This window comes from Panthera uncia, assembly GCF_023721935.1.
Source record: "Panthera uncia isolate 11264 chromosome C1 unlocalized genomic scaffold, Puncia_PCG_1.0 HiC_scaffold_4, whole genome shotgun sequence".
Lineage (NCBI taxonomy): Eukaryota > Metazoa > Chordata > Mammalia > Carnivora > Felidae > Panthera > Panthera uncia.
This window is the reverse complement of record NW_026057585.1, coordinates 2972817-3000816: the sequence shown is the minus strand read 5'-3', so window position 1 is coordinate 3000816 and position 28000 is coordinate 2972817. Positions and strand designations below refer to the sequence as shown.

At 41.1% G+C, this 28000-nt stretch overlaps 2 protein-coding genes across 3 annotated transcripts in view; one reads left to right on the top strand and one right to left on the bottom strand.

The window, feature by feature from the left end:
- Positions 1-1809, top strand: part of GPR89A (G protein-coupled receptor 89A) — a 60636-nt gene extending 58827 nt beyond the window's left edge. For both annotated transcript variants that reach the window (XM_049616459.1, XM_049616458.1), the window contains 2 exons: positions 969-1034; positions 1168-1809. In XM_049616459.1, the coding sequence (XP_049472416.1) occupies positions 969-1034; positions 1168-1374 (273 nt within the window). In that variant the 3' untranslated portion in view covers positions 1375-1809. The remainder of the gene's footprint in view (positions 1-968; positions 1035-1167) is intronic.
- Positions 1810-1983: 174 nt separating this feature from the next.
- PDZK1 (PDZ domain containing 1) overlaps positions 1984-28000 on the bottom strand; it is a 42939-nt gene continuing 16922 nt past the window's right edge. Inside the window, exons 2-9 of the mRNA XM_049616457.1 lie at positions 27337-27548; positions 26420-26669; positions 24113-24249; positions 22833-23028; positions 20015-20211; positions 13474-13722; positions 4139-4429; positions 1984-2825 (exon numbers count right to left, since the gene is read on the bottom strand). Of these exons, the coding sequence (XP_049472414.1) occupies positions 2772-2825; positions 4139-4429; positions 13474-13722; positions 20015-20211; positions 22833-23028; positions 24113-24249; positions 26420-26669; positions 27337-27546 (1584 nt within the window). The 5' untranslated portion in view covers positions 27547-27548 and the 3' untranslated portion in view covers positions 1984-2771. The remainder of the gene's footprint in view (positions 2826-4138; positions 4430-13473; positions 13723-20014; positions 20212-22832; positions 23029-24112; positions 24250-26419; positions 26670-27336; positions 27549-28000) is intronic.

Below are 28000 nucleotides of genomic sequence, written 5' to 3'. Positions count from 1 at the left end.
AGATGTGTACTTTTACCAAAGGTCATAGAACGAGATCATGGTCCGTTGAGTTCACTGATACGGCACCAGCATCTGGGAACAGAAGCTGGCATGCAGTAGGTGTTCCAGGGGTACTTGGAATGGATGAAGAAGACTGGAGGTATTTGGGTTAGAATTTGAGTATTTGAGGTGTTTGAGGTTAGAATAACTGTGAGGGTCCCTTATAAGGAGGACATGGGAGTAGGAGAAGCAGAATGTTTGGCTATTTTCTGACAACACAGGAAGGCTTCATGGAGGCAGAAGGTAAATTTTCTCTTGGAGACGAGGTGGGGAATCTCGAAATCCAAGAAGGGTTTGAATGAAACGAGTGAAGAGGTTGGGAGAGGAGGAGGAAGGATGGATCTACAGGCATCTCGCACAATTTTGGAAAGAGCTCAGGAGCCTAGTAATAATTATAAGAGCTTGGAGTGGCCTGAGGTAATCTGCTCTATTATTTCATAATGATATGAAAGTCATATGTGTCACATAATTTCTGACAAACTTGATACAGATTGGAATCCCTTCATGTCATAACATAATTCTTAAAACCCCCAAATATCCCTCTGAGCACAACATAGCAAGCAGTCTGTTTCTCTTCATGGCGTTAACTGTATCAGTTGTTCCCTATGGGATTGCTGCATGGAAGAGACTTTATTTTTTTAACGTTTATTCATTTTCGAGAGACAGAGCATGAGCATGAGCAGGGGAGGGGCAGAGAGAGAGAGGGAGACAGAATCCGAAGCAGGCTCCAGGCTCCGAGCTGTCAGCACAGAGCCCGACGCGGGGCTCAGACTCATGAACTATGAGATCAAGACCTGAGCTAAAGTCGGACACTTAACCGACCGAGTCACCCAGGCGCCCTGGGAAGAGACATTTTTAATTATGCTACTTAATGTTCTTGACACAGGTGTCTAGCAGTACCACATAAATTCTCCTCCCTTTCTTGACAGTTCTTTTATGCCATCTCTAGCAGTAAGTCCTCCAACGTCATTGTCCTGCTGTTAGCACAGATAATGGTGAGTTTCACGAACTAGCTTTATGATTACAACTGTAAAATACCAGAAGTGTTTTGTACTTCTGAATATTTTAACAATTCCCTTTGATCCCTGACCACAAAGTGACCTCTGGGTTAATTTGTTTAACTTCTAGGGCATGTACTTTGTCTCCTCTGTGCTGCTGATTCGAATGAGCATGCCTCTAGAATATCGTACCATAATCACCGAAGTCCTGGGGGAACTACAGTTCAACTTCTATCACCGTTGGTTTGATGTGATCTTCCTGGTCAGTGCTCTCTCCAGCATACTGTTCCTCTATTTGGCTCACAAACAGGCGCCAGAGAAGCATATGGCACCTTGAACTCATGCCTGTTACAGACTGCTACGGGCCAGTAGCGTCAGAATTTGGATTTAAGAGAAAACAATGGAGGGAACCAGGGCCTAATATTTTTTAAACAATCAAAACACTGAGGTAGCAGATTCTACCTCCAGCTTATGCCTTCCTCCTCAGCTGATACTGTGATCATGTAGCATTAGCTAGAACGTGAGCGTGAAGTAAACTCAAGCTAGCCCTCAGCGGAGCGCATCCCACATGGGTTTGAGGCTGATGCAGCATGGCGGAAGAGGGGTGGAAAAGAGCCAAGAAACTAGTCTGGGAGAATACACTGGAGCCCTAGGGTAAGGGGAAGTCTGAGGTAGCTGGGCCAAACACACAGGATCTCTGTCAAGGCTCACACGGAGGAGGTTCTGGCTTTCCCTTAAGATTGACAATCATTAAAATCAGATTGGAACCCTTTGGCCTTAGCTTCATTTTATCAAGGATAGCTTGGTAGTGTGCTTGTGTGATCTAACGTGAGTTGGCATCCCCCAGCCAACCCCCGCCCCATAAAAGTTACCAACAGGTTATCTGTTCTTGTCCGGGGATGGAATGGTGTGCTACTGAAATAGATTCTACTGAGAGAGGTCAGGTATATCATCTTTATTGATTTCCTTTTAAGTCCATATTTGAGAGTGAATTACTGTGCATTCAAGTTGGTGATGATGTCTCAGTTTTTTTTTTTTCTTTCCATCTGCCCCTTCATGCTGTGGGGTAAAACAATGAATAACTGTTAACTGGAATAAGTTTTCCTATTGTAGACCCTACTTTTCTCCATCTGTGAAAGGAAAATGTTGGAAAGTTTATAGAATATTCAGAAATGCAATTTAAGGAAATCCTGAATTTTATTGTGCTGGGACTTCCAGAGGCAAAATGAAAGTTAAAGCATAAAAGCAAGTTTACCAAAAACAAAAGCACTATTAAGGTTTGATCAGCTAACAAGGAAGACTCTAAAGGCATTCTTAATGGCCTGTTTTAGCAACCACAACATTCTTACAAAACCATAATTTTAATAGGCTTATCTGCTCAGATACTATAATGAGCTCTCACGTGTACAGATTTGTGAATCATCTTTGGTGCTCAAGGAGCCTATAGAATTAAGAGATAGCATCACACAAAGAAATGTAGTTAAGTTGAAGCTTGAAAGAGATCACTTGAAAAGAATCTGGTTCCTGCCTTAAGTTGACCATAAATAAGCCATCTATTGCGGTATCTGCCCCCAAGGCAAATGACAACAGAAAACAGTCACACGTGATGAACTGGTTCCCAGAGGAGCTCTTCTCTAACAGAGACAGTAAATGGGTGGCAGCTCATTCCTTGGGAAAGGATTCTTTCTGAACGCCCAGAAACAGCTGTCAGCCAAAGCCACATATTTGCTCTCATCACATCTCTGTGTCTTCAGAATTGGAAGAAGAATGTGAGGCTGTACTGTGCGCCTGTGCAAAAGAGAACAAAAGATCTGTAAGTGCGAGTATGAATGTCAGCAGTTGCATGACTTGAGGCAGGGAGAAGAGTCCCTCACTAGAAGCCAGGTAATCTGGATTTTACACTTGGCTTTGTTTCCAGCTTGCTGTTTGACACTAACAAATTTCTTAATGTCTACATATCTTTTCTATAAAGCTAGCACAGTCCTATAATTGACTTGCTATAGAGCTATCACTGAATTTTTTAAAGACAACTAGAATGCTTTCTTTGTGAAGCAGTCACGAATGCAAGGTCAGTGGCTACCATGTGTGCTGTGGTCTGAATGTATGTCTCCAAAATTCGTCTATTGAAATACTAACCCTGAGGTCAGGTGATGATATTAGGAGGTAGGACCTTTGGGCGGTGATTAAGTCATGAGGGCAGAGCCTTTGTGGTTGGGTTTAATGTCTTATAAGAGAGCCCCCACCCCCCCACGCCCAGAGCTCCCTATCCCCTTCTACCATGTGAGGACATTGCAAGAAGTTGGCAGTTTGCAGCCTGGAAGAGGGCCTTCTCCGGACCCGAAAGCTGTCAGTGCCCTGATCTTGGATTTGCCAGCCTTCAGAACTGTAAGAAATAAATCTGTGTTGTTTATAAGCCATCCAGTGTATGGTCTTTTATTATAGCCCCCCAGACTAAGTGGGTATTCATTAACAAATAGCATTTAATTTATATTACCAATAATTAATTGTAAATAGAGTAGAATTAAAGGTAGTAGAAAGAAGAATGATGCAAAAGACTTATCAAGGAATTTAATCCAAATACAGAGTAATGCTTATTCCTCCCTAGCAATAATACACCGCCAATGATCTTAAAAACAACATGTCCCTAAACACCACGGTTCATTTTCATGCTTACCATTAACCAGGCCCTGTTTGAAGTGCTTTAGTAGTCGTAGATAATATAATCCTAATAACAGTCCTACAAATCCTCCTTGTTTTACAGGTGGGGATAATGAGGCAAAGAGAGAATAAATCCATTTGCCCAAGGGCGTTAAGTGACAGAACCAGAATTTGTACATAGCTAGTCTGATTCAGGTTCTTCTGGTGGTTCCATTATAATTTTGATAAACTTACCTTCTCTGGACAGTTACTGTCAACTCCATGCTATGAAAAAGAAACTTGTCCTCATACCACTTCCTCTCCACCAAAATGACTTATCTTTACATTGTAATTTTCTAGTATTCTAGGAAATCTGTGGCAAACATAGACCTGAGGTGTACTTATGAAAGACTTTATCATACTCTGATAGGTTAGATCACTGAGAGAAACCTATCACCACTCACTCGTTCTTTTGCCACGTGTGAGTCGTGCTCTGGTTCTGCCAATGTTCCTTCTTTGGCATCAGGGGGGGCATCCAGTGGATCAGCCATAGAGGAAACGATAGGGATTTTCTTAGCCTGGAAATAATCATAGGCCTTCTTTCCACAGACTAAGAGTGTGACATTCTTCCCACTATTCTGGATTCTGTCCACCACTTTCTCATAGGGTTCTTCCAGCACCTTCCCTCCATTCACTTCGATGATGATATCCTCATCCTCCAGCCCTGCCAGTTCGGCAGGGCTGCCCTTCTGCACCTGTGAAAAAGAGGTTCTGAATTATCACTTCCAGGCACAGATAAGGGAATATTAGATTGGCTTCCCTTCAGAGGAAAGAGGGCTTTGAGAATTTCTTCTTAACCATGTTATTTCTCCTTGAGGTACAGAAGAAAGGCACTCTAATGCTTTTCTGCTTCTCAAAGCTTCAACTTCCATATTCAAATGAATACCATTGGAGGGGTCCAAGATGATAGCACAAGACTCTGAACTCACCCCACCCCCCTCACGGACACCAAATGTACACCTACATACAGAGCAATTCTTCCTAAAGAACTGAGGGCTGATTGAACAGTATCTGCACAACAAAGGATAGAGAGACCACATAAGGAACAGCAGGAGACATGGAGGCACGGTCATGATCAAAACCGCGCTGCACAAGCGACAGAGCACGGAGGGGTCTGCACACAGACTGGGGCGCAGCAAAAAAGCAGTTTAAAGAGCAGCTGGACTAACTGAAGGGAACCAACTCACTAATCCTAGAGCATCCACCAAATGGGAGGGAAACTGCTGAACTTCTCCAGCGTCACAGCTACTGGCAGGTACCACTGTTTACATTCCGTCTCTACCCTGATAGTGCAGATGGGCCCAGGGCCAGGCACTCTAGCCATCCTGCCACCTCGGCAAGCCCTTGGACCTTAGCCCACACCAGCGCAAGGCAGCCCCAGGATGGCACCCACCAGGACACCCTCAGCCTTTGCCTGCTACAGCTCCAGCTGTGCTGCCAGGGCACAAAGCACCCCAAAATACCATCCCCCGCCCTCAGCCCAGGCCTGCTTCAGCCATGCCACCGACGCTGGCTCCAACCAAAGCCACCAGGCAGACACAGTCTGCAATGGGGACATTTCTACACAAGGCCACTCCTTTAAGACAGAGAGAGGTGGCTGTTTTGCCTAATTCATAGAAACAAACACCAAAAGTCAAACAAAATGAGAACAAAAAATATGCTCCAAATGGAAAGAAGACAAAACTTAAAGAACTGAACAAAATGGAGATGAGCAATCAACCTGCTGAGTGAATGAACTCAGAACTTACAGAATATATTTTCTATCTCTTTAACTCTGATTGGTTTTTTAAAATAACTGGAAAAAATACACCAGAGGGAATCAACAGATGATACAGAAGAATCAGGTAAGTGATCTGCAAAGACAGGTAATGTGGAAAGCACCCAAACTGAGCAACAAAAAGAAAAAAATTGTAATTGAGTTTAGGTTAAGGAATCTCTGGGAAAATCTCAAGCATAGTAACACTCATGTCATTCCTGTCAGAAAGGGACAGAGAGCCTATTTGAAGAAATAATAGCTGAAAACCTCCCTAAAACCTGGGGAGACACTCAGGTCCAGGAGAGCCCCAAACAAGATGAACCCAAGGAGGAACACCAAGACCCATAATAATTTAAATCTCAAAGATTAAAGATAGAGAATCTTAAAGGCAGCTAGCTACATACAAGGGAAATGCCATGAGGCTCTCAACTGATTTTTCAGTAGTAACTTTGAGCTAGATGCCACTCTCCCTCGGGCCTGCAAAGGGCTCAAAGGAAAAAACCTACATGCAAGAATGTTCTACCAACCAAGATTATTTTCAGAATTGAAGGGGAAAGAGTTTCCCATACAAAAGTTAAGGAAATCACAACCCTTAAGTTAGCCTTGTAAGAAATGTTGAAGGACCTGGTCTAAGCAGAAAAGGCCATAACTAGAAGAAAATTATGAAAGGAAAAAATTTCACCAATAAAAGCAAACCTATAGTAAAGGTGGTAATCAGTCACTTATAAACCTAATATGAAAGTTGAAACACAAAAGTAGTAAAATCAATCATATCTTTAAAAAAAAATAAGGAATTTACAAAATAAAAAGATGTGTAAAATAAGTTAAATGTGGAGAGGAGGGAATAAACATGTGCTTTTAGAATATACTTGAATTTAAGTGACCATCAACTTAATATACACTGCTATATATTTAGGATGTTATGTAGGGACTTCATGGTAACCATAAACCAAAAACTATAATTGATACACAAAAAATTAGAAAGGAATCCAAGCATAACACAAAAGTCATCAATCACAAGGGAGGAGAACAAAAGAAAGAAACAGAAGAACTACAAAAATAGCCAGAAAACAAGTAACAAAATGTCAGTAGGTACATGCCTATCAATAACTACTTTAAATGTAAATGGTCTAAATGCTCCAATCAAAAGAGGGTAACTGAAGGGATATAAAAACAAGACCCATCTATATGCTGCCTCTAGGAGACTCACTTCAGGCCTAAAGACACAGGCTGAAAGTGAAGGGCTAGAAAACATATACCATGCAAATGAAGCAGGGGGCTGGGGGAGAAGCCAGGGTAGCAATACTTACATTAGATAAGATAAACTTTTTTTAATAAGTTTGTTTTTTTTTTTAATGTTGATTGACTTTTGAGAGAGGCAGAGAGAGAAGGAGACACAGAATCCAAAGTAGGCTCCAGGCTCTGAGCTGTCAGCACTGAGCCCAACATGGGGCTCAAAACTACAAACCATGAGATCATGACCTGAGCTGAGGTTGGACACTTAATCAACTGAGCCACCCAGGAACCCCAATAAGATAGACTTTAAAACAGACTACAGCTAGAGACAAAGAAAGGCACTACATAATGATAAAAGGAACAATCCAACATGTAACAATTATAAATATCTATGCACCCAACATAGCACCAAAATACATAAAGCAATTTTTAATATACATAAAAGGAGAAATTGACAGTAATACAATAACAGTAGGTGATTTATAACACTCCACTTAGATCAGTGGATATATCATCCAGACAGAAATCAATAAGAAAATGGGGGCTTTGAACAACACATTAGACCAGACAGACTTAACAGGTATATACAGACTGACATTCCATCCAAAAACTGCTAAATACACATTCTTTTCAAGTATATATTGAACATTCCCCAGGATCACATGTTAGGCCACAAGACAAGTCTCAATAAATTTAAGATTGAAATCATATCCTACATCTTTTCCAACCACAACAGTATGAAACTAGAAATCACAAAAAAAAATCTAAAAAGAACACCAATATGGAGTTTGCTACTCCATGTAGCTACTAAACAATGAATGGGTCAACCAAGAAATCAAGAAGGGGGAAAAAAAACAAAAACATGGAGACAAATGAAAATAAAGACACAATTCAAAGTCTTCGGGATGTAGTAAAAAGCAGTGCTAAGAAGCTTATAGAGATACTGCCCTAAGAAATAAGAAAATTCTCAATTTAGCCTTCTACCTGAAAAAGCTAGAAAAGGACCAAAACCCAAAGTTAGTAGAAGGAAGGAAATAAAGATCTGAGTGGAAATAGAGATGACAAAAATAGAAAAGATCAATGAAATCAAGACCTACTTCTCTGAAATATAAACAAAATTGTGTACCTTTAGGCAGACTCATCAAGAAAGGACTCAAAATGAGAAATGAAAGAACTTACCAGCAACAGCATAGAAATACAAAGGATTATAAGAGACTATTATGAAAACTTAGAAGCCAATAAATGGGACAACCTTCCCTCTTGCCACTTTTATCCAACACAACACTGGAAAACCTAGGCATAAGAATCAGACAAGAAAAAAGAAATCAATGCATCCAAATTGATAAGGCAAAAGTAAAATTATTATTTGCAGATGACATACTATACATAGAAAACCCTATAGACTCCACCAAAGAAACTATCACTATTTGTGGGTTCAAGCCCTGTGTCGGGCTCTGTGCTGACAGCTCAGAGCCTGGAGCCTGCTTCAGATTCTGTGTCTCCCTCTCTCTGCCTCTCCCCTGCTCACACTCTTTCCCTCTCTCAAAAATAAACATTAAAAAAAAAATTTTTTTTAAGATATAGTACAAAGCTACAGTAATCAAAACAGTGTTGTACTGGCACAAACAATAGACACATAGATCAATAGAACAGAATAGGCGAGAAATGATCCCACGCTTTATTTGGTCAATTAATCTACAACAAAGGAGGCAAGAATATACAGTGGAGAAAAGACAGCCTCTTCAATAATGGGGCTGTGAAAACTGGACAGCTACATGCAAAACAACGAAACTGGACCACTTTCTCACACCATACACAAAAATAAACTCAAAATGAATTAAAGACCTAAATGAGAAACCTGAGACCATAAAAATCCTAGAAGAAAACGTAAGCAGTAATGTCTTTGACATTGGCCTTAGCAACATTTTTCTAGATATATGCTCTCAGGCAAGAGAAATAAAAGCAAAACTAAATTATTGGGACTACACCAAAATAAAACAAATTTACACAGCAGAGAAAGCATCAATAAAATGAAAGAGCAACCTACTAAATGAGAGAAGATATTTGCAAATGATAACAACACCAGCACAAATAAGTTGATTAAGAATTGGGCAGAGGCCCTCAATAGACATTTTTCCAAAGACATGTATATAACTGACAGGCACATGAAAAGATACTCAACACCACTGATGATCAGGGAAACACAAATTAAAACCACAATGAGATATCCTCACACCTGTCAGAATGGTTAACATCAAAACAACAAGAGATAACAAGTGTTGGCAAGGATGTGAAGAAAAAGGAACACTCCTGCATTGTTTGTGAGACTGTAAACTGGTGCAGCCACTATGGAAAATAGTATGGAGGTTCTTTAAAAAATTGAAAATAGAAATATCATCACTCATATGAGGACTTTAAGACACAGAACAGATGAACACAAGGGAAGGAGAGCAAAAATAATATAAAAAAAGAGAGGGAGACAAAACATAAGAGACTCTTAAATATGGAGAATAAACAGAGGGTTACTGGAGGGGTTGTAGGAGGGGGGATGGGCTAAATGGGGGATGGGCTAAAAGGGGCATTAAGGAATCTACCCCTGAAATCATTGTTGCACTATAAGCTAACTTGGATATAAATTAAATGTTAATAAATAAAAATTTTTTAAAAAAGAAAATAGAAATACCATCGGTTCCAATAATTCCACTACTAGGTATTTTACCCAAAGAAACTGGAAACACTAATTTGAAAAGATACATGCACCCCTATGTTTATAGCACCATCATCTACAATAACCAAAATATGGAAACAACCTATGTGTCCATTACTCAGCCGTTAAAAAAAAAAAAAAAAATGAAATCTGCCATTTGAGACAACATGGATGGACCTAGACGTAAAATAAGAGAAAACAAATACCATATAGTTTCACTTATATGTAGGATGTAAAAAAAAAAAAAAAAAAAAAGCAGAAACAGATCCATAAATAGAGAATAAACTGATGGTTGCCAAAGGGGAAGGAATTGGGGTGATGGACAGAATGGGTGAAGGAGAGTAGGAGATACAGGATTCCAATTATAGAATGAACAAGTAACAGAACAAGTTACAGCAGGACTATGGTCAATGATGTTGTAATAGTGTTGTACAGGGACAGATGGTAGTTATACTTGTGGTTGAGCACAGCATAACATTTAGAGTTGTTGAATCACTATGTTGTACACCTAATAGAACATGTGTCAACTATACTTCAATAAAAATAAATAAATTGGACAACCTAGAAGAAATAGATAAATTTCTAGAAACAGAATCGTCTAAGACTGAGTCAGGAAAAAATAGAAAATCTGAGCAGACTGATTACAGGTAACAAAATCAGGAATCATAAACTCTCAACAAACAAAAGTCCAGGATAAGATGGCCTCACAGGTGAAGTCTACCAAACATTTAAAGAAGAATTAATACCTATCCTTCTCAAAGTATTCCAAAAAAGCAAAGAGGAAGGAAAGCTTCCAAATTCATTCTACAAGGCCAGCATTACCCTGATACCAAAACCTGACAAACACACCGCACACATACACAAAATTACACACCAATATTCCTGATGAACATAGATGCAAAAATCCTCAAAATATTAACTGACCAAATTCTACAACACATTAAAAGGATCATTAACCACAATCAAGTGGGATTTATTCCAAGGATGCAAGAATGGTTCAATATCCACAAATCAATGTGATACACCACATTAACAAAATGAGAGTTAAAAATCTAATGACCAGCTCAATAGATGCAGAAAAAATATTTGACAAAATTCAGCATGATAAAAACTTAACAAAGTGGACTTAGAGGGAACATACCTCAACATAATTAAGACCCTATATGACAAACCCTCGGTTAACGTAGTCGGTGAAAAGCTGAAAGCTTTTCCACTAAGATCAGGAGGAAGACAAGGATGTCCACTCTTGCCGCCTTTATTTGACGTTGTACTGGACGTTCTAGCTGCAAAAATTGGAAAAGGAAAAGAAACAAAAGACATCCAAATTGGCAAGGAAAAAGTAAAACTGTCACTATTTGCAGATGACATGAGACTATATGTAGAAAACCCTAAAGACTCCACCAAAAACTATTAGAGTAAATGAATTCAATGAAGTTGCAAAAGCAAAAACATTAATATACAAAAATCTGTTGTGTTCCTATACACTAATAACAAAGTAGCAGAAAGAGAAATTTAGAAAACAATCCCATTTACAATTCCATCAAAGAGAATAAAATACATAGGAATAAATTTAACCAAGGAAGTTAAGAAAGAGTTTTAAAAGACCTGTACTCTGAAAACTATAAGACATTGATGAAAGTGGAGATGGCACACTTAAATGGAAAGACATTCCATGCTTATAGATTGGGAGAATAGCGTTACAATGTTCATACTACCCAGAGCAATCTACAGATCCCATACAATCCCTATCAAAATTCCAACAGTGGTTTTCTCCAAACTAGAACAAAAGATTCTAAATTTGTGTGGAACCACAAAGATCCCAAATAGGTAAACAATCTTAAGAAGAACAAAGCTAGGGGTCTCACAATCCCAGATTTTAAGGTATCCTCAAAGCTACAGTAATCAAAGCAGTGTAGTACTGGCACAAAAACAGACACATAGATCAACGAACAGAACAGAGAGCCCAGAAATAAACCCACGCTTATATGGTCAATTAACCTACAACAAAGGAGGGAAGAATATACAGTGGGGAAAAGACGGTCTCTTCGATAAATGGTGCTGGGGAAACTGGACCACTTCCTCATACCATACACAAAAATAAGCTCAAAATGGATTAAAGACCTAAATGGGAGACCTGAAATCATAAAACTCCTAGAAGAAAACACAGGCAGTAATTACTTCGGCATCGACCTTAGCAACATTTTTGTAGATCTGTCTCCTCAGACAAGGGGAAAAAAGCAAAAAGAAACCACTCAGACTACATCAAACTAAAAAGGTTTTGCAGAGTAAAGCATCAACAAAACGAAAGGGCAACCTGCTGAATGGAGAAGATATATCCAATGACGGGTTAATATCCAAAATATATAAAGAACTTATACAACAACAAATAATCCAATTAAGAAATGCACAGAATGGGCATCTGGGTGGCTCAGTCGGTTGAGCGTCCAACTTCGGCTCAGATCATGATCTCGCGGTCTGTGAGTTTGAGCCCTGTGTCGGGCTCTGTGCTGACAGCTCAGAGCCTGGAGCCTGCTTCAGATTCTGTGTCTCCCTCTCTCTCTGCCCCTCCCCCGCTCATGCTCTGTCTCTCCCTGTCAAAAATAAATAAATGTTAAAAAAAATTTTTTAATAAAAAATAAAAAAAAGAAATGCGCAGAAGACCTGAATAGGCATTTTTCCAAACACACACACATGCCAAGAGACACATAAAAAGATGCTCACCATTATTAATCAGGAAAGTGCAAATCAAAACCACAATGAGATGTCACCTCACACCTATCAGAAAAGCTAGTATCAAAAAGATAAGAAATGACAAGTATCAGCAAGGATGTGGAGAAAAGGGAACAAACCCCTGTGCACTGTGGGTGGGAATGTAAATTGGTGCAGCCACTATGGAAAACAGTATGGAGATTCCTCAAAAAATTGAAAATAGAAATACCATAAGATCCATCAATTTCACTTCTCAGTATTTATCCAAAGAAAACAAAAACACCAATTTGAAACTATCTATGCACCCCTTTGTTTACAGCAGCATTATTTACAATAGCGAAGATATGGAAGCCACCTAAGTGTCCACCAGTAGATGAAAGGATAACGAAGATGGGGGGAGGGAGGGGTCCACAATGGAATATTACTCAGCCATAACAAAGAATGGAATCTTGCCATTCACAACAACATGGATGGACCAAAGGCAGACAGAAATCAGCCTTATTATTTCACTTATATGTAGAATCCAAGAAACAAAACAAACACTCAAATCTAGAGAAAAAATTGGTGGTTGCCAAAGCAGAGGCAGATGGGGGAGGGATATGGGCAAAATAGGCAAAGGGGATTAAGAAGTACAAGCTTCCAGTTATAAAATAAGTAAATCACAGGAATTAAAAGTACAGCTTAGGGAATATAGTCAATAATATTTAATAACCGTATGGTGACAGTGGTAACTACACTCACCAATGATGAGAATTGGTAATGCATATAATTGTGAAAATGCTACATTGTACACCTGAAATTAATAGAACATTGTATGTCAACTATACTTCAATTTTTAAAAAATCATGAAGATCATCAGAAGAAAATAAGTAGTATTACAGTGGTTGAGTACCATATTGTAGGTCTTCTGAGCTGGAGCATTAATTAGATTTCATAGGTTCCCCTTCTTCATTCCCAACTTGAGAGCTATGGGGATAGTCTCGCTGTCACTCCCTATAGGCTGGGGGCATTACGCCAAACGCACAGGAGTAAACAAGTATCACTCCCAGTCAGACTTGGTAGTGACTGTCAACTACAGTCATGTCGATTCACTCTATTTGACTTGAAAGTACCTAAAGACAATTAGATGTTTAAGAAAAATAAAAGATGTGAGCTTAGGATGTACTCGTCACTACCTTAAAGGGTACGGGACCATGGCAGCATTTATTTAAACCCAAGTGAGACCATCAATGTAGGCCTTCAATGTAACCTAAGCCATCAATGAGTGGGAGAGACTAGGACTCTCCTAACTGTGGTGTGTTCATTGGGCTGCTAGAACCAGATTACCATACCTCTTTGACGAACGAGCCTGGCCGACCCTGAATGGTGTTTAAGTGAAAGCCATAGCCATTTTCACCTTTAACCAGCCTGCAGAGTTTAGGCTTATGATCTCCTACTTCCTCTGTAGTATCTGGACTTGAAACCTCCACAGGAGCGGGAGCAGGAGCCGGAGCGGGAGCCGGAGCGGGAGCCAGAGCCTCCTTGACAGAACCATTAGGCAGTTCTTGGCTTTGATAGTAGAGAAATGGAGAAAAGTGAGCCTTTGGAAAGGAAAGGAAAGGGGGAAAAAAAAAACATGAATTGTAAGTATGAGTAGTTATATTTTATTAAATGTGCTGGCTTAATTTACAAGGTGTCATACATGGTCCACAGCTCTTGCAGATACATCTGATTGGGGGCAGTAAAATTTCTCTACCACCCTAACCAGAAAAGGCATAAAGAAATATTGAGCTCGGTCATGAGTAATGTGTATAAACATGTAACCAAATACGCATATACATAAAATAAAAGCTGTTACCACCATCTGAAGTACACATACTAATTTGTTATACTCGTTTTTATTATTTATTGTTGTAACCATTAGCTGAAACTTCTGTTATGCCAAACTGATCTTTAAATACTTCTAATCCATCTCAACTCCCAGACCATCCATGTGAAGAAGAGTGTGATGGTCTTGAATACAAAAGAGGCATAGAACAGGAAACATATGACTGGTTTTTGTAAATAGAATTAACAGCTTAGACTGTGGGTTTTAATTGAGAGAATCAAAAAGGTAGATTTGAGTATGGCAAGATCCTGGACCAGCAGTTAAATTGCTGCCCACGAGTGTCCAGGACTTTTATTAGGCAATGAGTACAAAATCAGGCAACTGAAAGTGAGTACAATGTGTGCTCTGCCCCAAATTGTGCTGTTCAGCAGCCTGGCTAAAATTAGATTGGGGTCCTCTGGTTATCAATTCTCTGACTAACCACAAGACCACATCTTCCTTTCTAAACAAGAATAGCCAAGAACCTCATAGTTACCCAATTCAGCTACATTTCAGACCTTTCAGTTATATACTTGCAAATGTTCCACATTTCTTTCTGTCTTTAAAATATGGAAAGTTAAACCAGCATTACTTTGATTCCCAAACTAGACAGAGATCCCACAAAAAAGGAGAATTACAGGCCAATATCCCTGATGAACACAGATGCAAAAATTATCAACAAGGTACTAGTAAATTGAATTCAACAGCATATAAAAAGAAATATTCACCGTGATCAAGTGGGATTCATTTCTGGGCTGCAGGGCTGGTTCAATATTTGCAAATCAACCAATGTGATACATCACACTAATAAAGGAAAGGATAAGAACCATATGATCTTGTCAACAGATGCAGAAAAAGCATTTGACAAAATACAGCATCCTTTCCTAATAAAAACCCTCAAGAAAGTCGGGATAGAAAGAACATACCTTAACAACATAAAAGCCATATATGAAAAGCCCACAGCTAATATCATCCTCAATGGGGAAAAACTGAGAGCTTTCCCCCTGAGATCAGGAACATGACAGGGATGTCCACTGTCACCACTGTTGCTTAACATAGTGTTGGAAGTCCTAGCATCAGCAATCAGACAACAAAATGAAATAAATGGCATCAAAATTGACAAAGAAGTCAAACTTTCACTTTTCGCAGATGACATGATACTCTACATGAAAAACCTGCAAGACTCCACCAAAAAGGCTGCTAGAACTGATACATGAATTCAGCAAAGTTGCAGGATACAAAATCAGTGTACAGAAGTTGGTTGCATTTCTATATACCAACAATGAAGCAACAGAAAGAGAAATCAAGAAGTCGATCCCATTTACAATTGTACGAAGAACCATAAAAAACCTAGAAATAAACCTAACCAAAGATGTGAAAGATCCACATGCTGAAAACTATAGAAAACTTATGAAGAAAATTGAAGAACACACAAAGAATGGAAAAACATTCCATGCTCATGGATTGGAAGAATATTGTTAAAATGGCAATACTACCCAAACAATCTACACATTCAGTGCAATCCCAATCAAAATTACACCAGCATTCTTCTCAAAGCCAGAACAAACAATCCTAAAATTTGTATGGAACCACAAAAGACCCTGAATAGCCAAAGTGATGTTGAAAAAGAAAACCAAAGCGGGAGACATCACAATCCCAGACTTTAGCCTCTACTACAAAGCTGTAATCATCAAGAGAGTATGATATTGGCACAAAAACAGACACATAGACCAATGGAATAAAATAGAGAACCCAGAATTGGGCCCAAATGGATGGCCAACTAATCTTTGACAAAGCAGGAAAGAGCATCCCATGGAAAAAAGACAATCTCTTTAGCAAACGGTGCTGGGAGAACTGGACAGCAACATGCAGAAGAATGAAACTAGACCACTTTCTTACACCATACACAAAAATAAACTCAAAATGGATGAAAGACCTAAATGTGAGACAGGAAACCATCAAAACCCTAGAGGAGAAAACAGGCAACAATCTCTTTGACCTCGGCTACAGCAATTTCTTGCTCGACATGTCTCCAAAGGCAAGGGAATTAAAAGCAAAAATGAACTATTGGGACCGCATCAAGATAAAAAAACTTCTGCACACTGAAGGAAACAATCAACAAAACTGAAAAGCAACCAATGGAATGGGAGAAGATACTTTCAAATGACATATTGGATATAGGGTTAGTATCCAAAATCTATAAAGAACTTATCAAACTCAACACCCAAAAAACAAATAATCCAGTGAAGAAATTGGCAAAAGACATGAATGGACACTTCTCCAAAGACGACATCCAAGTGGCCAACAGACACATGAAAGGATGCTCAATGTCACTCATCATCAGGGAAATACAAATCAAAACCACACTGAGATACCACCTCACACTGGTCAGAGTGGCTAAAATAAACAACTCAGGAAACAACAGATACTGGTGCGGATGTGGAGAAACAGGAACCCTCTTGCAGTGTTGGTGGGAATGCAAACTAGTGCAGCCACTCTGGAAAACAGTGTGGAGGTTCCTCAAAAAATTAAAAATAGAACTACCCTACGACCCAGCAATAGCACTACCAGGAATTTATCCAAAGGATACAGGAGTGCTGATTCATAGGGGTACATGTACCCCAATGTTTATAGCAGCACTTTCAACAAAGGCCAAATTATGGAAAGAGCCTAAATGTCCATCAACTGATGAATGGATAAAGAAGATGTGGTTTATATATTCAATGGAATATTACTTGGCATGAGAAAGAATAAAATCATGCCATTTGCAGCAACATGGATGGGACTGGAAGGTATTAAGCTAAGTGAAATAAGTCAGTCAGAGAAAGACAGGTATCATGTTTTCACTCATATGTGGAACTTGAGAAACTTAACAGAAGACCATGGGGGAAGGAAGGCGGAAAAACTAGTTACAAACAGAGAGGCAGGGAGGCAAACCACAAGACTCTTAAATACAGAGAAAAAACAAACTGAGGGTGGATGGCGGGTGGAGGAGAGGGGAAAGTGGGTGATGGGTATTGAGGAGGGCACTTGCTGGGATGAGCACTGGGTGTTGTATGTAAGCAGTGAACCACGGGAATCTACCCCCAAAACCAAGAGCACACTTCACACACTGTATGTTAGTCAATTTGACAATGAATTCTATTTTTAAAATGATAACAAAAAATAAAATAAAATGAAATGTGGAAAGTTATCAGTGACTTGTTACATACAAAAATACCTCCAACATCACTACCCAAAGGGCAAATCAACTGTATGTGATCACAGTAGCTAATCTTGAGGACAAGCATAGTAACATTAAACACTTAGTGAGTTTCATTCACTCTCAGATATCTGGGTGCCTAGTATGTGCCAGGAACTTGTTTAGGTGTTTGTTTCATTCACGGTTATATCTCAAAGATCCACCCACCCCTGTGTGGAACCTGCTTTAGAGGAGCTGAAGGGAGGGGGAGGAAGAAGATGGGGAAGGCATGTTTTTCAAAATTCTCTCTTGTATTAACCAAAACATTATAGTTAAATCATTGCCATAGAATTAGGAGGGAGTGGAAAAGAATTAATGCCAGAATCCCCTTTATAGCAGCCTGAGAAGTGACTTCCTGACTTCTGTCTGAACTTTTCCACAAGCTGGGAGGTCACTACTCAGCAAAAATGGCTCACCCTGTTCCTGGCAGCTTCAGTTGGGGCTGTTGTTGGGTAGAGTGTGCTCTATATTTGTTAGATCTAGTTAATTTTGTTCAAGTCCTTGAGTTCCTTATCTTCTGTCTGGTGGCTCGATCCGTGATTAAGAACGAGGAATCTCCCAACTATTATTGTGGAATTGTCTATTTCCACTTCCAAGTTTGTCAATTTGTGCTTCATGGTTTTTCCAGCTTTATTAATGTGTAATTGACAAACTGTATATATTCAAGGTGTATGTACAGTGTGATTTGATATACATACACATTGTGAAGTGATCACCACAATCAAGTTAATTAACATATCTGTCCCCTTACACAGTCATCATGTTATCATTTAGTCTTTTGAATTGTTGTTTTTTTTTTTTTTAATGTTTATTTTTGAGAGAGAGAGACAGAGCGTGAGCAGGGGAGGGGCAGAGAGAGAGAGGGAGACACAGAATCGGAAGCAGGCTCCAGGCTCTGAGCTGTCAGTGCAGGCCCCGATGCGGGGCTCAAACTCACAGACCTGAGATCATGACCTGAGCCAAAGTTGGAAGCTTAACCAACTGAGCCACCCAGGCACCCCTGCTTTTCGAATTCTTGAAGATACTCTCCTTTCCTCCCCAAAAGTCTATGCTTATTCAAGCTAAATACTCACATGGTGACTTCTAGAACCTCTGCTCCAATTACCTTTCTTGATACTGGACTTCTTATAGTCATGTTCTCAGAACTGGACACGATGTTGACTTAAACAACATTTCTATATGCCACACATTATTCTGAATGTTCTAAATATTAGCTCATGTAACACTGCACAGTAACTATCCCCACTTTACAACTAAGGAAACAAGTACAGCCAGGGTAACTTGCCCAAGCATACATTACTTACTAGTCATTTTAAGTACAGTCTGACCAACTGTCCTCTCCAAAAGCCAAGTGTCCATTTAAATTGCCTTTTTGGGGTGGGGGCAGCTATGTAGGGTATCATCAGGTTTCTGTTCTTTTTTTATAGTCCTCAAATCAGGTCTCACCATTTGATATGCATACAATTTAGTTTTAAATTAGTATGTGAAATTTATTCCTGTTTAAAGTTAAACTTACTAGTTTTTATGCTTCTTTCTATCTTGAATATTTTGAATATTATAATCTCTAGTAAATTAATTACCCATCAACACATTAAGCCATCTGTATGACTAAAGTACGTTAAACATTTTCCATGTTTCCAAATTGGATTATAAGCAGCTTAGGATATGCAGAATACCATTGGAGACATCTATGCAGACTGACATTGTTCCAATATCAACTATCCTTCAAGTATGGCCATACAACTAGCTAAAAACCCACAAATCCTTCTATCATCCAGTTTACTCTTCAATTTTCTTTACACAAGTATCTTGAAATACCTAATCAAGATGTGCTGAGAGGGAATATGGTGTAATGAATTAAGAACTTAGGTTCAGGGGTGTCTGGGTGGCTCAGTCAGCTAAGCATCCGACTCTTGATCTCAGCTCAGGTCTTGATCTCAGGGTCGTGAGTTCAAGCCCTGCACTCGGCAAAACAACTTGGGTTCAAATACTGGCTGGGATGGGTGACTTAAAAAAATGAAGTTTAGAGAGACTAAGAAATTGCAAATCTGTAAAAAGGGGCTAATACCACCCCTATCATATTCCTCGCTCTCTATCATTTATGTACCTTTGGATGCTGCCATTATTGTATATCACATAGAATAAGTTCATCTTTGTTCATCTGTGTGACCACCACCTAGCAAGGCGGACGGTACATCGAAGGCCCCTGAATGTCTCTTAAACTAGACCAAACCTCAGTTCTTGTGATAAAATTAAAAGATTATTAAAAAAAAAAAAAAAGACATGCAGGTAACACCTGTTGTGATTAAAAGTTAAGAGCAAATAAGGTTAGTGTGACACTAATGTTAGTCTTGGTGAATCCATGTTTCTATTCCCTTGCTAAGGGCTCAGGAGCTATTTAATAATCCTTTCTAGGCTTTTGTGCAGGGTTAATGGCATTTATTGGTCTATAGTTTAAAATCCAGTTGTTTGCTATTTGGCACAGTTAGGGCTATATCTGCCTATTTCCAGGGTAATGTTCGTAGATTTTTCTCAGATCAGCAAGAGTAATTCTGTAGTTACATTCGCAAATTCTTTCAAAAACTTGAATCTAAGGATTTAAAACTCACGTACCAATCACTTGGCATTCTCTTGTCACTACCAACTTGACCTTCAATGCAGCCTTAATGATGACCGTTACACCCCTTCCAGTTTGAAAATCAAAGTGGTAACTTAGCCAAAGTTTGAGGACTTGAGGGAATGGACCCAACCTTAATGCACGAATGCGTGGCCTTGAATTATTTACCAGTCTATACATGCGGTCCGTCTCTTTGTCCACCACCAGCAGCGAAGTCTGATCTCCTCCCTTTCTAATCATTTCCACCACACTGTCATGATCCAGGGATTCCACAGACTCGCCGTTGACAGCGACTACCAAGTCGTTGTTCTTCAAGCCGGCCTCCTCTGCTGGACTTCCGGAATCTATGTCCTTGACAACTTGACCTACCCTCCCAAAAAATTAAATAAAATTATCAGAAAGATCCCTAAATTAAACTGTGGCATTTCTGCTGGAGCCTAAGGATCTGATAAATAAATGTAAAAGTCATGCTGAATACTACTGCCCCTCCCACTGGCATCAGAGAAAGACTGTGAGCACACTATCCAGCCTCATTCCCTGCCCAGAACTTACTCCAGGAACAAACTTAGCCATTACCAATGAAAGGACCTTAAGGAAAAAAAAATCATGTTACTAAAAGTGTCTGAGGCTCAATCTTGACAAAATAACATGCTAAGTATTAGGAGTCAGCTAGTTCCCAGGAAGCTCTTGTAACCCATACATCTTATGGAGAAGCTAAGCCATTAAAAGGGGGGTTGAAAGAAGAAAGAAGAACAAAACCAAAGAAGACAGAGCCTAGGAAACCCATGCTGGCATTTTAGTAGCCACTAGGTATATTTGACTGTGAATGTGTTTGTGGGCGTGCCTCGACAATGTGTCTTCCGCCTTCCTCTCCCGACTTGAACTGTCTTTACCAGACGCCTTCAGATCTCCCACACTGTCTTTTTTGTTGTCCCTCCCACTTTTGTAACAAGCTCCAGTTTCACTTTTCCAGCTGGCTGCTGGGCATCTCCAACTAGGTATCCCATAGATTCCTCAAATGTAACATACTCAAACCAAAAGCCATCTCTGCCCATCACCCCCATCCCAAAGCTCCTCCTCTAGGTCACCTGTTCATGGGAGCACCATCACTCCAGTCACTGACACGTAGGAACAATTCTTCCTCAGTGTCCACTCCCCATATTCCAATCAACTCCTAGGTCCTTTGTTGCTGCCTTAATATTTGACACATCTCCTCTTCTCTGGCGCCACTTCCTCTACCCTCAATGCAGGTGGTATTAGTTCCTGCCTTAAACTTTACCTACCTTCAGTTATGAATTGCTCTCCCTGTTCCTGATCTCTGCCTTCTCCAATACAGATCTGCCTTCAGATTCTTCTTGATGCAATGTTGGACCAAGTCATTCCCCGGGGCAACAGCACGAGTGTGGGCTTTAGAACGGAACAGACCTGGGCGCCTGGGTGGCTCAGTCGGTTAAGCTTCCGACTTCGGCTCAGGTCATGATCTCACAGTGCATGAGTTAGAGCCCCGCATCGGGCTCTGTGCTGACAGCTCAGAGCCTGGAGCCTGCTTTGGATTCTGTGTCTCCCTCTCTCTCTGCCCCTCCCCTGCTCATGCTCTGTCTCTGTCTCAAAAATAAATAAAAACATTAAAAAATAAAAATAAATTAAAAAAAAAAAAAAAGAACAGAACAGACCTGAGTTTGGTCCCAGTTAAACCACAACTATTTGACTTTATAATAATTACTGCATCTTCTCCAAGCCCTTAAGTTCAGAAATTCTTCTTGCAGAATTATGATTGTGTTTGAGATGTGTAAGCCCCCAAGGTGCTATAGGCTTAATTTTTTCTTATCACACTGTTGAAAAAACTTTTAACTCTCCATCGACCACAGAGCCAAGTCTAAACTCTTCAACCTGGTATTAAAGGCCCTTCATCATCTCTTTCCAACCTACCTTTCTAACATGGTTTCCTGTGCTACACCTCAGATGCCAAACTGTGCCCATATTTCCCTGCTTTATTCACACAATCCCATCCTAATGGAATGGCCTGCGTTGTTCCCACACCATCTGTTTGTCCAAATTCTATTCATACTGCAAAGCCTGAGCTCAGGTGCCATCTCTACCATGAGGTCTTCCTGTACTTTTTTAGTAAGGAAAATGTGTTCCAACCTTGAATTCCAACAGTATTTTATCTAACCCATATTAAGGTTCTCCTCACAACTACCTTCAGTTACAGACATAAGTATTGCATCTCCTCTACTAAACAGGAGGCTCCTTGACTGAAGAACTCCTATTTGATCCACTTGATATTCTAGAAGGCCCTGAGGATGCTTTTATATAATATGAATCAAATTAACATTCGATTAATTCAAATATACATAATGAACAGAACATAGCAACTTCTAGGAGAATAACAGTTTGCAAAATGGCCTGAAGCTGCGTTCTTTTATATATTCAGCTTCCCTAGAAGGATTGTAGTTCTTTTCTTGTTGAGTTGCAAGGAATCAGAAAGATTCCTGGTTCTATTGGATTCCCAGGCCCCAGCCCACACCTCTGCCTCGGATCTGGTGGCGTATTGGAGCTGGCTCGTCCAAGCTCGTGAGAACCCTTTCTCGCCAATACTTCTCCACATTGCACTCTGTGACAGCACATTGGTAGCTTGAAATCAGATGTAATGGGAGTATTTGCACCACCGAAATAAAATAAAATAGATCAACAAATGCTACAAATTAGGTGGGTTTTTTCCCCCCTGGAGAGCAAATTTACAGCGCACTACCACCCAGATCTAAAATTCTGCTTTATCATTCTGCTAAGGAAAACCCGAGAGGCCCATTGTCAGGCCCCCATGGAAAATGACCCAGCTATGCCTTCTAGTCTCTTACTGTCCCCTCGTGCAGCAGCTAGGAAGTTGGGGGCCTAACAGAACTCTGGAGTCGGACTAGGATGAAGAATTGGACTTCATTGTTCAATTGGTTCCACTGCCACACTTTCTGCTCGTCTAGCGCCTCACCTTTCTGTTCCGGGCCTGCCCTCAGGTAGAAACCATAGCCATTGCTCCCCTTCTTCATCTCCACGAGCCGGGGCTGGTGGGGTAGCAGTTTCAAACTGGCCATCTCTCTCCTGAATCTGGTCTTCTGCTCGGTGTGGAGCTTGTCAGTCTCCTCGTCCACCAGCAGGAACACGACGCGGCCTCCAGAACTCTTCACCTGGAACAGCACACACAGTAAGACTGACAGCGGTCTCCAAGAAAGGCGCGGGGGAGGAGGAGAGCTCCTGTGCAGAGGCACACAGTCTCTAGGTTCGACAGAAAATACGCAGTGTGAGGCCTGAGTTTGAACTACAACACTACCTCCTGATCTCCCTGGGATTTCTCGATCCCCACTTCTACAGCTGTTTTCCCCTTTGTTAAATATGACCTCACCCACACAGATGCTAACTGAACCCAAGTGAGAGCTGGGATTCAGAAAACCCAGAAAGGTACTTAAGCGAAGTACTTACGTCTAGAGAAGGAGTTTGGAAAAGAAGGTAAAGGTCTACTGTGAAAAATTATTCTACCAGGAGAAGTTGGTCAGTTTTCATGGTTCCACGTGACCTCAAAGGAAAACCTGAGAGCGTAATCCATGTGTCATGGACCCAGGACATAAGACCTGGGGTAACAGGTCTTCCAACACCTCCTACACGTAGCTCTATATTCATCACCATGTTGGTTATCTGCCAGCTTGAGCTAAAACATTTTAGTGAAACACTCAATTTGTTATAAATTCAGACGGAGCTCCCAATCAGGTACAAAAAGATCCAAAAGATAAAGTTGACAGTTCTTTAGAACCCTTTTCTTTGGGGCGCCTGGGTGGCGCAGTCGGTTAAGCGTCCGACTTCAGCTCAGGTCACGATCTCGCCGTCCGTGAGTTCGAGCCCCGCGTCAGGCTCTGGGCTGATGGCTCAGAGCCTGAAGCCTGCTTCTGATTCTGTGTCTCCCTCTCTCTCTGCCCCTCCCCCATTCATGCTCTGTCTCTCTCTGTCTCAAAAAATAAATAAACATTAAAAAAAAAATTAAAAAATTAAAAAAAAAAAAAGAAAAGAACCCTTTTCTTTGAAATAACACGAAACTAGCCTTGTTCCAAAACCCTATGCTAACCCTGCTGACACCACTAGTGAGTCTATTCACTCTGAAAACAAAGGATTAGCTTCCCATCATTATATTCCTTCCATCATAAACTACCACTCCTGTCTTCCTGTCACTTCCAATAGGAGGAGAGTAAAAGGTAAGAAAAGTGCCCCTTTGGGCTATACCTTTGCAACGACTTCCTCGTGGCTGGCGTCTTCTACATTCTCTCCATTTACTTCAATCAAGTGATCACCGGCCAGGACACCAGCTTTCATAGCCACACCTTGAGGTGTTATATCAGTCATGTACACTCCCTTTTTGCCTGAAAGGGAGTGGACCAGCATCACAACTCCATCACACAGAAAGTCCAACAATAAGGGATTTCCTCCCAATAATGTAAAAATTACAACCTCCAATTTTAAGGCTAACTTTGCCTTCTGATCTAGAATTATAATTACAGCTCCTGGCTTTGTGCTAGGAGCTTTGTTGGGTTTTGTTGATTCGAGTAGAATTTCCGACCCCAACTAAACGCAAGGAAGGAATCTCAGGTGGCACTGGCCTCTTGAACCGGAAAAGCACCGAGCTGTGCCCGGGCTGTATCGCTGTCACACTCCCATTCTTCACATTTGTGGAATTAGAAAGCATCTGTTCCATTCTGTCCTTTTATTTTTTTTTTAATTCTTTTTAACGTTTATTCATTTTTGAGAGAGAGAACAGAGCGTGAACAGGGGAGGGGCAGAGAGAGAGGGAGACATAGAGTCGGAAGCAGGCTCCAGGCTCTGAGCTGTCAGGGCTCAGAGTCCGACGTGGGGCTCCAACGCACAAACTGTGAGATCATGACCTGGGCCGAAGTCGGACGGACAGTCAACTGAGCCACCAGGTGCCCCCTGTCCTCTTTAATTAGTTCTATCACCAACCATCATGTACCAATGAGGTCACCAAATCTCATTGATGCAAGCCTAGGAGGACAGAGCCACAGAAGGCAGCTAGATATAGAAATGATACAAATATAGATATAGATATAGATAGATATAGATAGATATAGAAATGATATCAATTCTTTCAAGATATTAATATTTCAACCTAGGCAAAGGGCAGCTTCATAATGACAAAATAAATCACTTGTAAGGAATAACAGTAGAAACTGCTGTCTTAAAATTTCTCCCATTACAATTTCTCTTGTTATATATTTGTCATGTAGAAAACATTTTCTTCCTAAAGCTTATTTAAACCATGCATTATGTTCACTAACACAAGGGCCAAATGGATTGAATCTGAATTACGATAATTTTTTCACCATTTTGCTGATAATGGACTTCTAAGAAATGCCAGGCTTCCCTTGACCACCTACACCATTATGTTTAATAGTGGACAAACTTGAGAAATGCTTCTTCTACCTAGTTTATATCTCTTGCTATAGGTTAAATAGGCCTTGGAAACAAGTTTTATGTTTACTATCGGTCTGTTCTTTATCACTTACCCAATTATGACCAGTGCTTCTCCAGTATCAGAAGGAACATGGGAGGAGCAAATTCAAGGTGGAACCAGTAGCCTCTATGGCTCTAAATCCCAGAGACACCATTACGGAACCACAGTCAATTGCATAGTCTGTATCTCTGAAACTCTACAAACAGAGCTTCTAGTACTTTCTGGTGGTCAGGAGTTTTCAAATCACTATGTACCTCTCAGAGGTCAGGGATGTACCTCAGAGCAGTTGAGGCTGGGCCACAGCTGAGAAGGTACTATTTAAATGTCATAGGAGGGTGGGATTTTTTTTTTATTAAAAAAAAATTTTTTTTAACGTTTATTCATTTCTGAGAGACAGAAAGAGACAGAGCATGAGCGGGGAAGGGGCAGAGGGAGGGAGACACAGACTCCGAAGCAGGCTCCAGGCTCTGAGCTATCAGCACAGAGCCCAACGCGGGGCTCAAACTCATGAACTGCAAGATCATGACCTGAGCCGAAGTTGGATGCTCAACCGACTGAGCCACCCAGGCACCCCAGGAGGGTGGGATTTTTAATAGCATCCTCAGCCACTAGAATGGTGTCTGGCACATCAACAGGCCCTCAAGAATTTGTTGAACGTGTGATCACCTGGGCACTTGAAGTGGAAAGACAGCACCCTTACTCAAAAGTAGCTATTATGAAAAATTTCCTTTTTCTTGCCTTTTATTCCCCCTTCTCCCCTCCACCCTCACCCTAAAGGAGCTAGGAAAGAATAACAAAGAAGCATCAGCCCTCTAACACTCTGACCTCAAAGCTCAGCCTAACACTAGGGGACAGGAGTGCCCAGTGGCCCCTCATCACCCCATGATGGGTCCAGTGTTTTGATCCCTTGTTGCACAATCGTCAAAGCAAGGGAAGGGTCAGGGAAGGAGGGAGAGGGGAGGGAGAAGCTACAATTAGACAGCCATAGCATCTGAAAAGGTGGTCAAAGAAGCCATTAGCCAATAACAGTATCTTTCTTCTGGAAATCCTGCCCTCAAGCCCACCTTGGACAGTTTTCAGAGAGAAGCCATAGCTGCTCCCCTCCTTCACCAGGTAGCAGAGACGCGGCTGCGTCCAAGTCTCTGCTCCTTCCTTCACCACAGGGAGCAGTTTCTTATCATTCAAACTCGGCTCCTTCCGACTTTGACCCAACTCTTTCAGGTCTACCCGTTTTTTCATGGCCTTCTCATAGGAATCCCCATCCAGGACTAGTAAAGTCACGGAGTTCCCACTCTTTCTGACCAGATCCACAACCTAGGAGGAAGAAAAAGATAACTTGAACCAAGAAGCGATTCCAGGGGATGCTCACCATCTGGCTCAGTCTCTGGATCCAGAGGATTCTGAATGCTGGTCTCTGAAGCCCAAACAGTCAGCACAGTGTCCAGCCGTCTCTACCCCACCCCTCCCAAGAACCAGGTGCGGGCTGGAGGGGGCGGGGCTCTAGCACTGTTAGAACTTAGAGCGCCCCGATCCCAGCTGGGCTCATGGAAACAGCATGGTGTGGTGGAAAGGGCGTGCATGGGGAGGCAGGCAGAAGTGGGGTAAGGTCAGACCGTCCCACATGTTCACTGCATCAAGACATTAGTAAGTCATCGGAGCCTCTGAGCCCTCATCTGCAGAATGGTAATACGTACCTCATGAGTTGTGACAAAGGTTCAACAAAATAATGATTATGAAGTCGCCCAGCATAGTTTCTAGCCTAGAGCAAACACAGTGCCTATTAGCTCTGACACTATTCAATCTAAGAACCATTTTGTGGTTCTCAGTTAATTTGGAGGAGACAATCAACCGGCAGAAAGTACAGCCATAGGGTGTCTGCCTTGTCAGTGGCAGCTGGGAGACCTCTGCTGACCCCAAACACTAATCAGCAGATATGTGGGAGCCAAAGAGATCCTAGAAGAACCCCAAATGTCCCTTTCACCTGCATATGTTCCTCCTTGTCCACAAAGACACCATTGATCCTAAGAACTCGATCTCCGTCCTTGAGGCCCGCCTTCTCCGCTGGGCTACCCTTCTCAACCACCCGGACCAGGTGGCCATCAGTGTCCTTCTCAATTCGCAGGAAGAAGCCATAGCTTTGCCCTTCTTGTTTAGACAGCTCACATTCTCGTGGGTGGAAGGTGGAGGCCATTTCTGTGATGAAAAAAATTGGATAAACCCAGGGGACAGAAAATCCCCTTGGAGAAAGAACCCGTGTGTTCCATCTCCCATAATTCTCTTCTTCTAATCACACCAAATCTAGACTGTAGCAACACTGAGGTTTAGGAGGCCGCCTTCCAGGACCTGCCAAGGATTTCCAAATCTATTTCCCAAAGGATGACCTTTTTACTTGAGTTTCAGACCCATGTATTTGGCTGGGTCCCAGACATAGATTTTTCAGTTTCAATAGCTCCAAACCCAAATTCCTCTTTGTTTTCTAAAGAAAGTAGGTTTAACACCTGACCTAAATATTTTAAGGAAATACCAGCCCAGGACACCTGAGTGGCTTAGTCAGTTAACCGTCTAACTCTTGATCTCAGTCAGGTCATGATCTCATGGTTCGTGAGATCGAGCCCCATGCTGGGCTCTGTGCTGATGGCATGGAG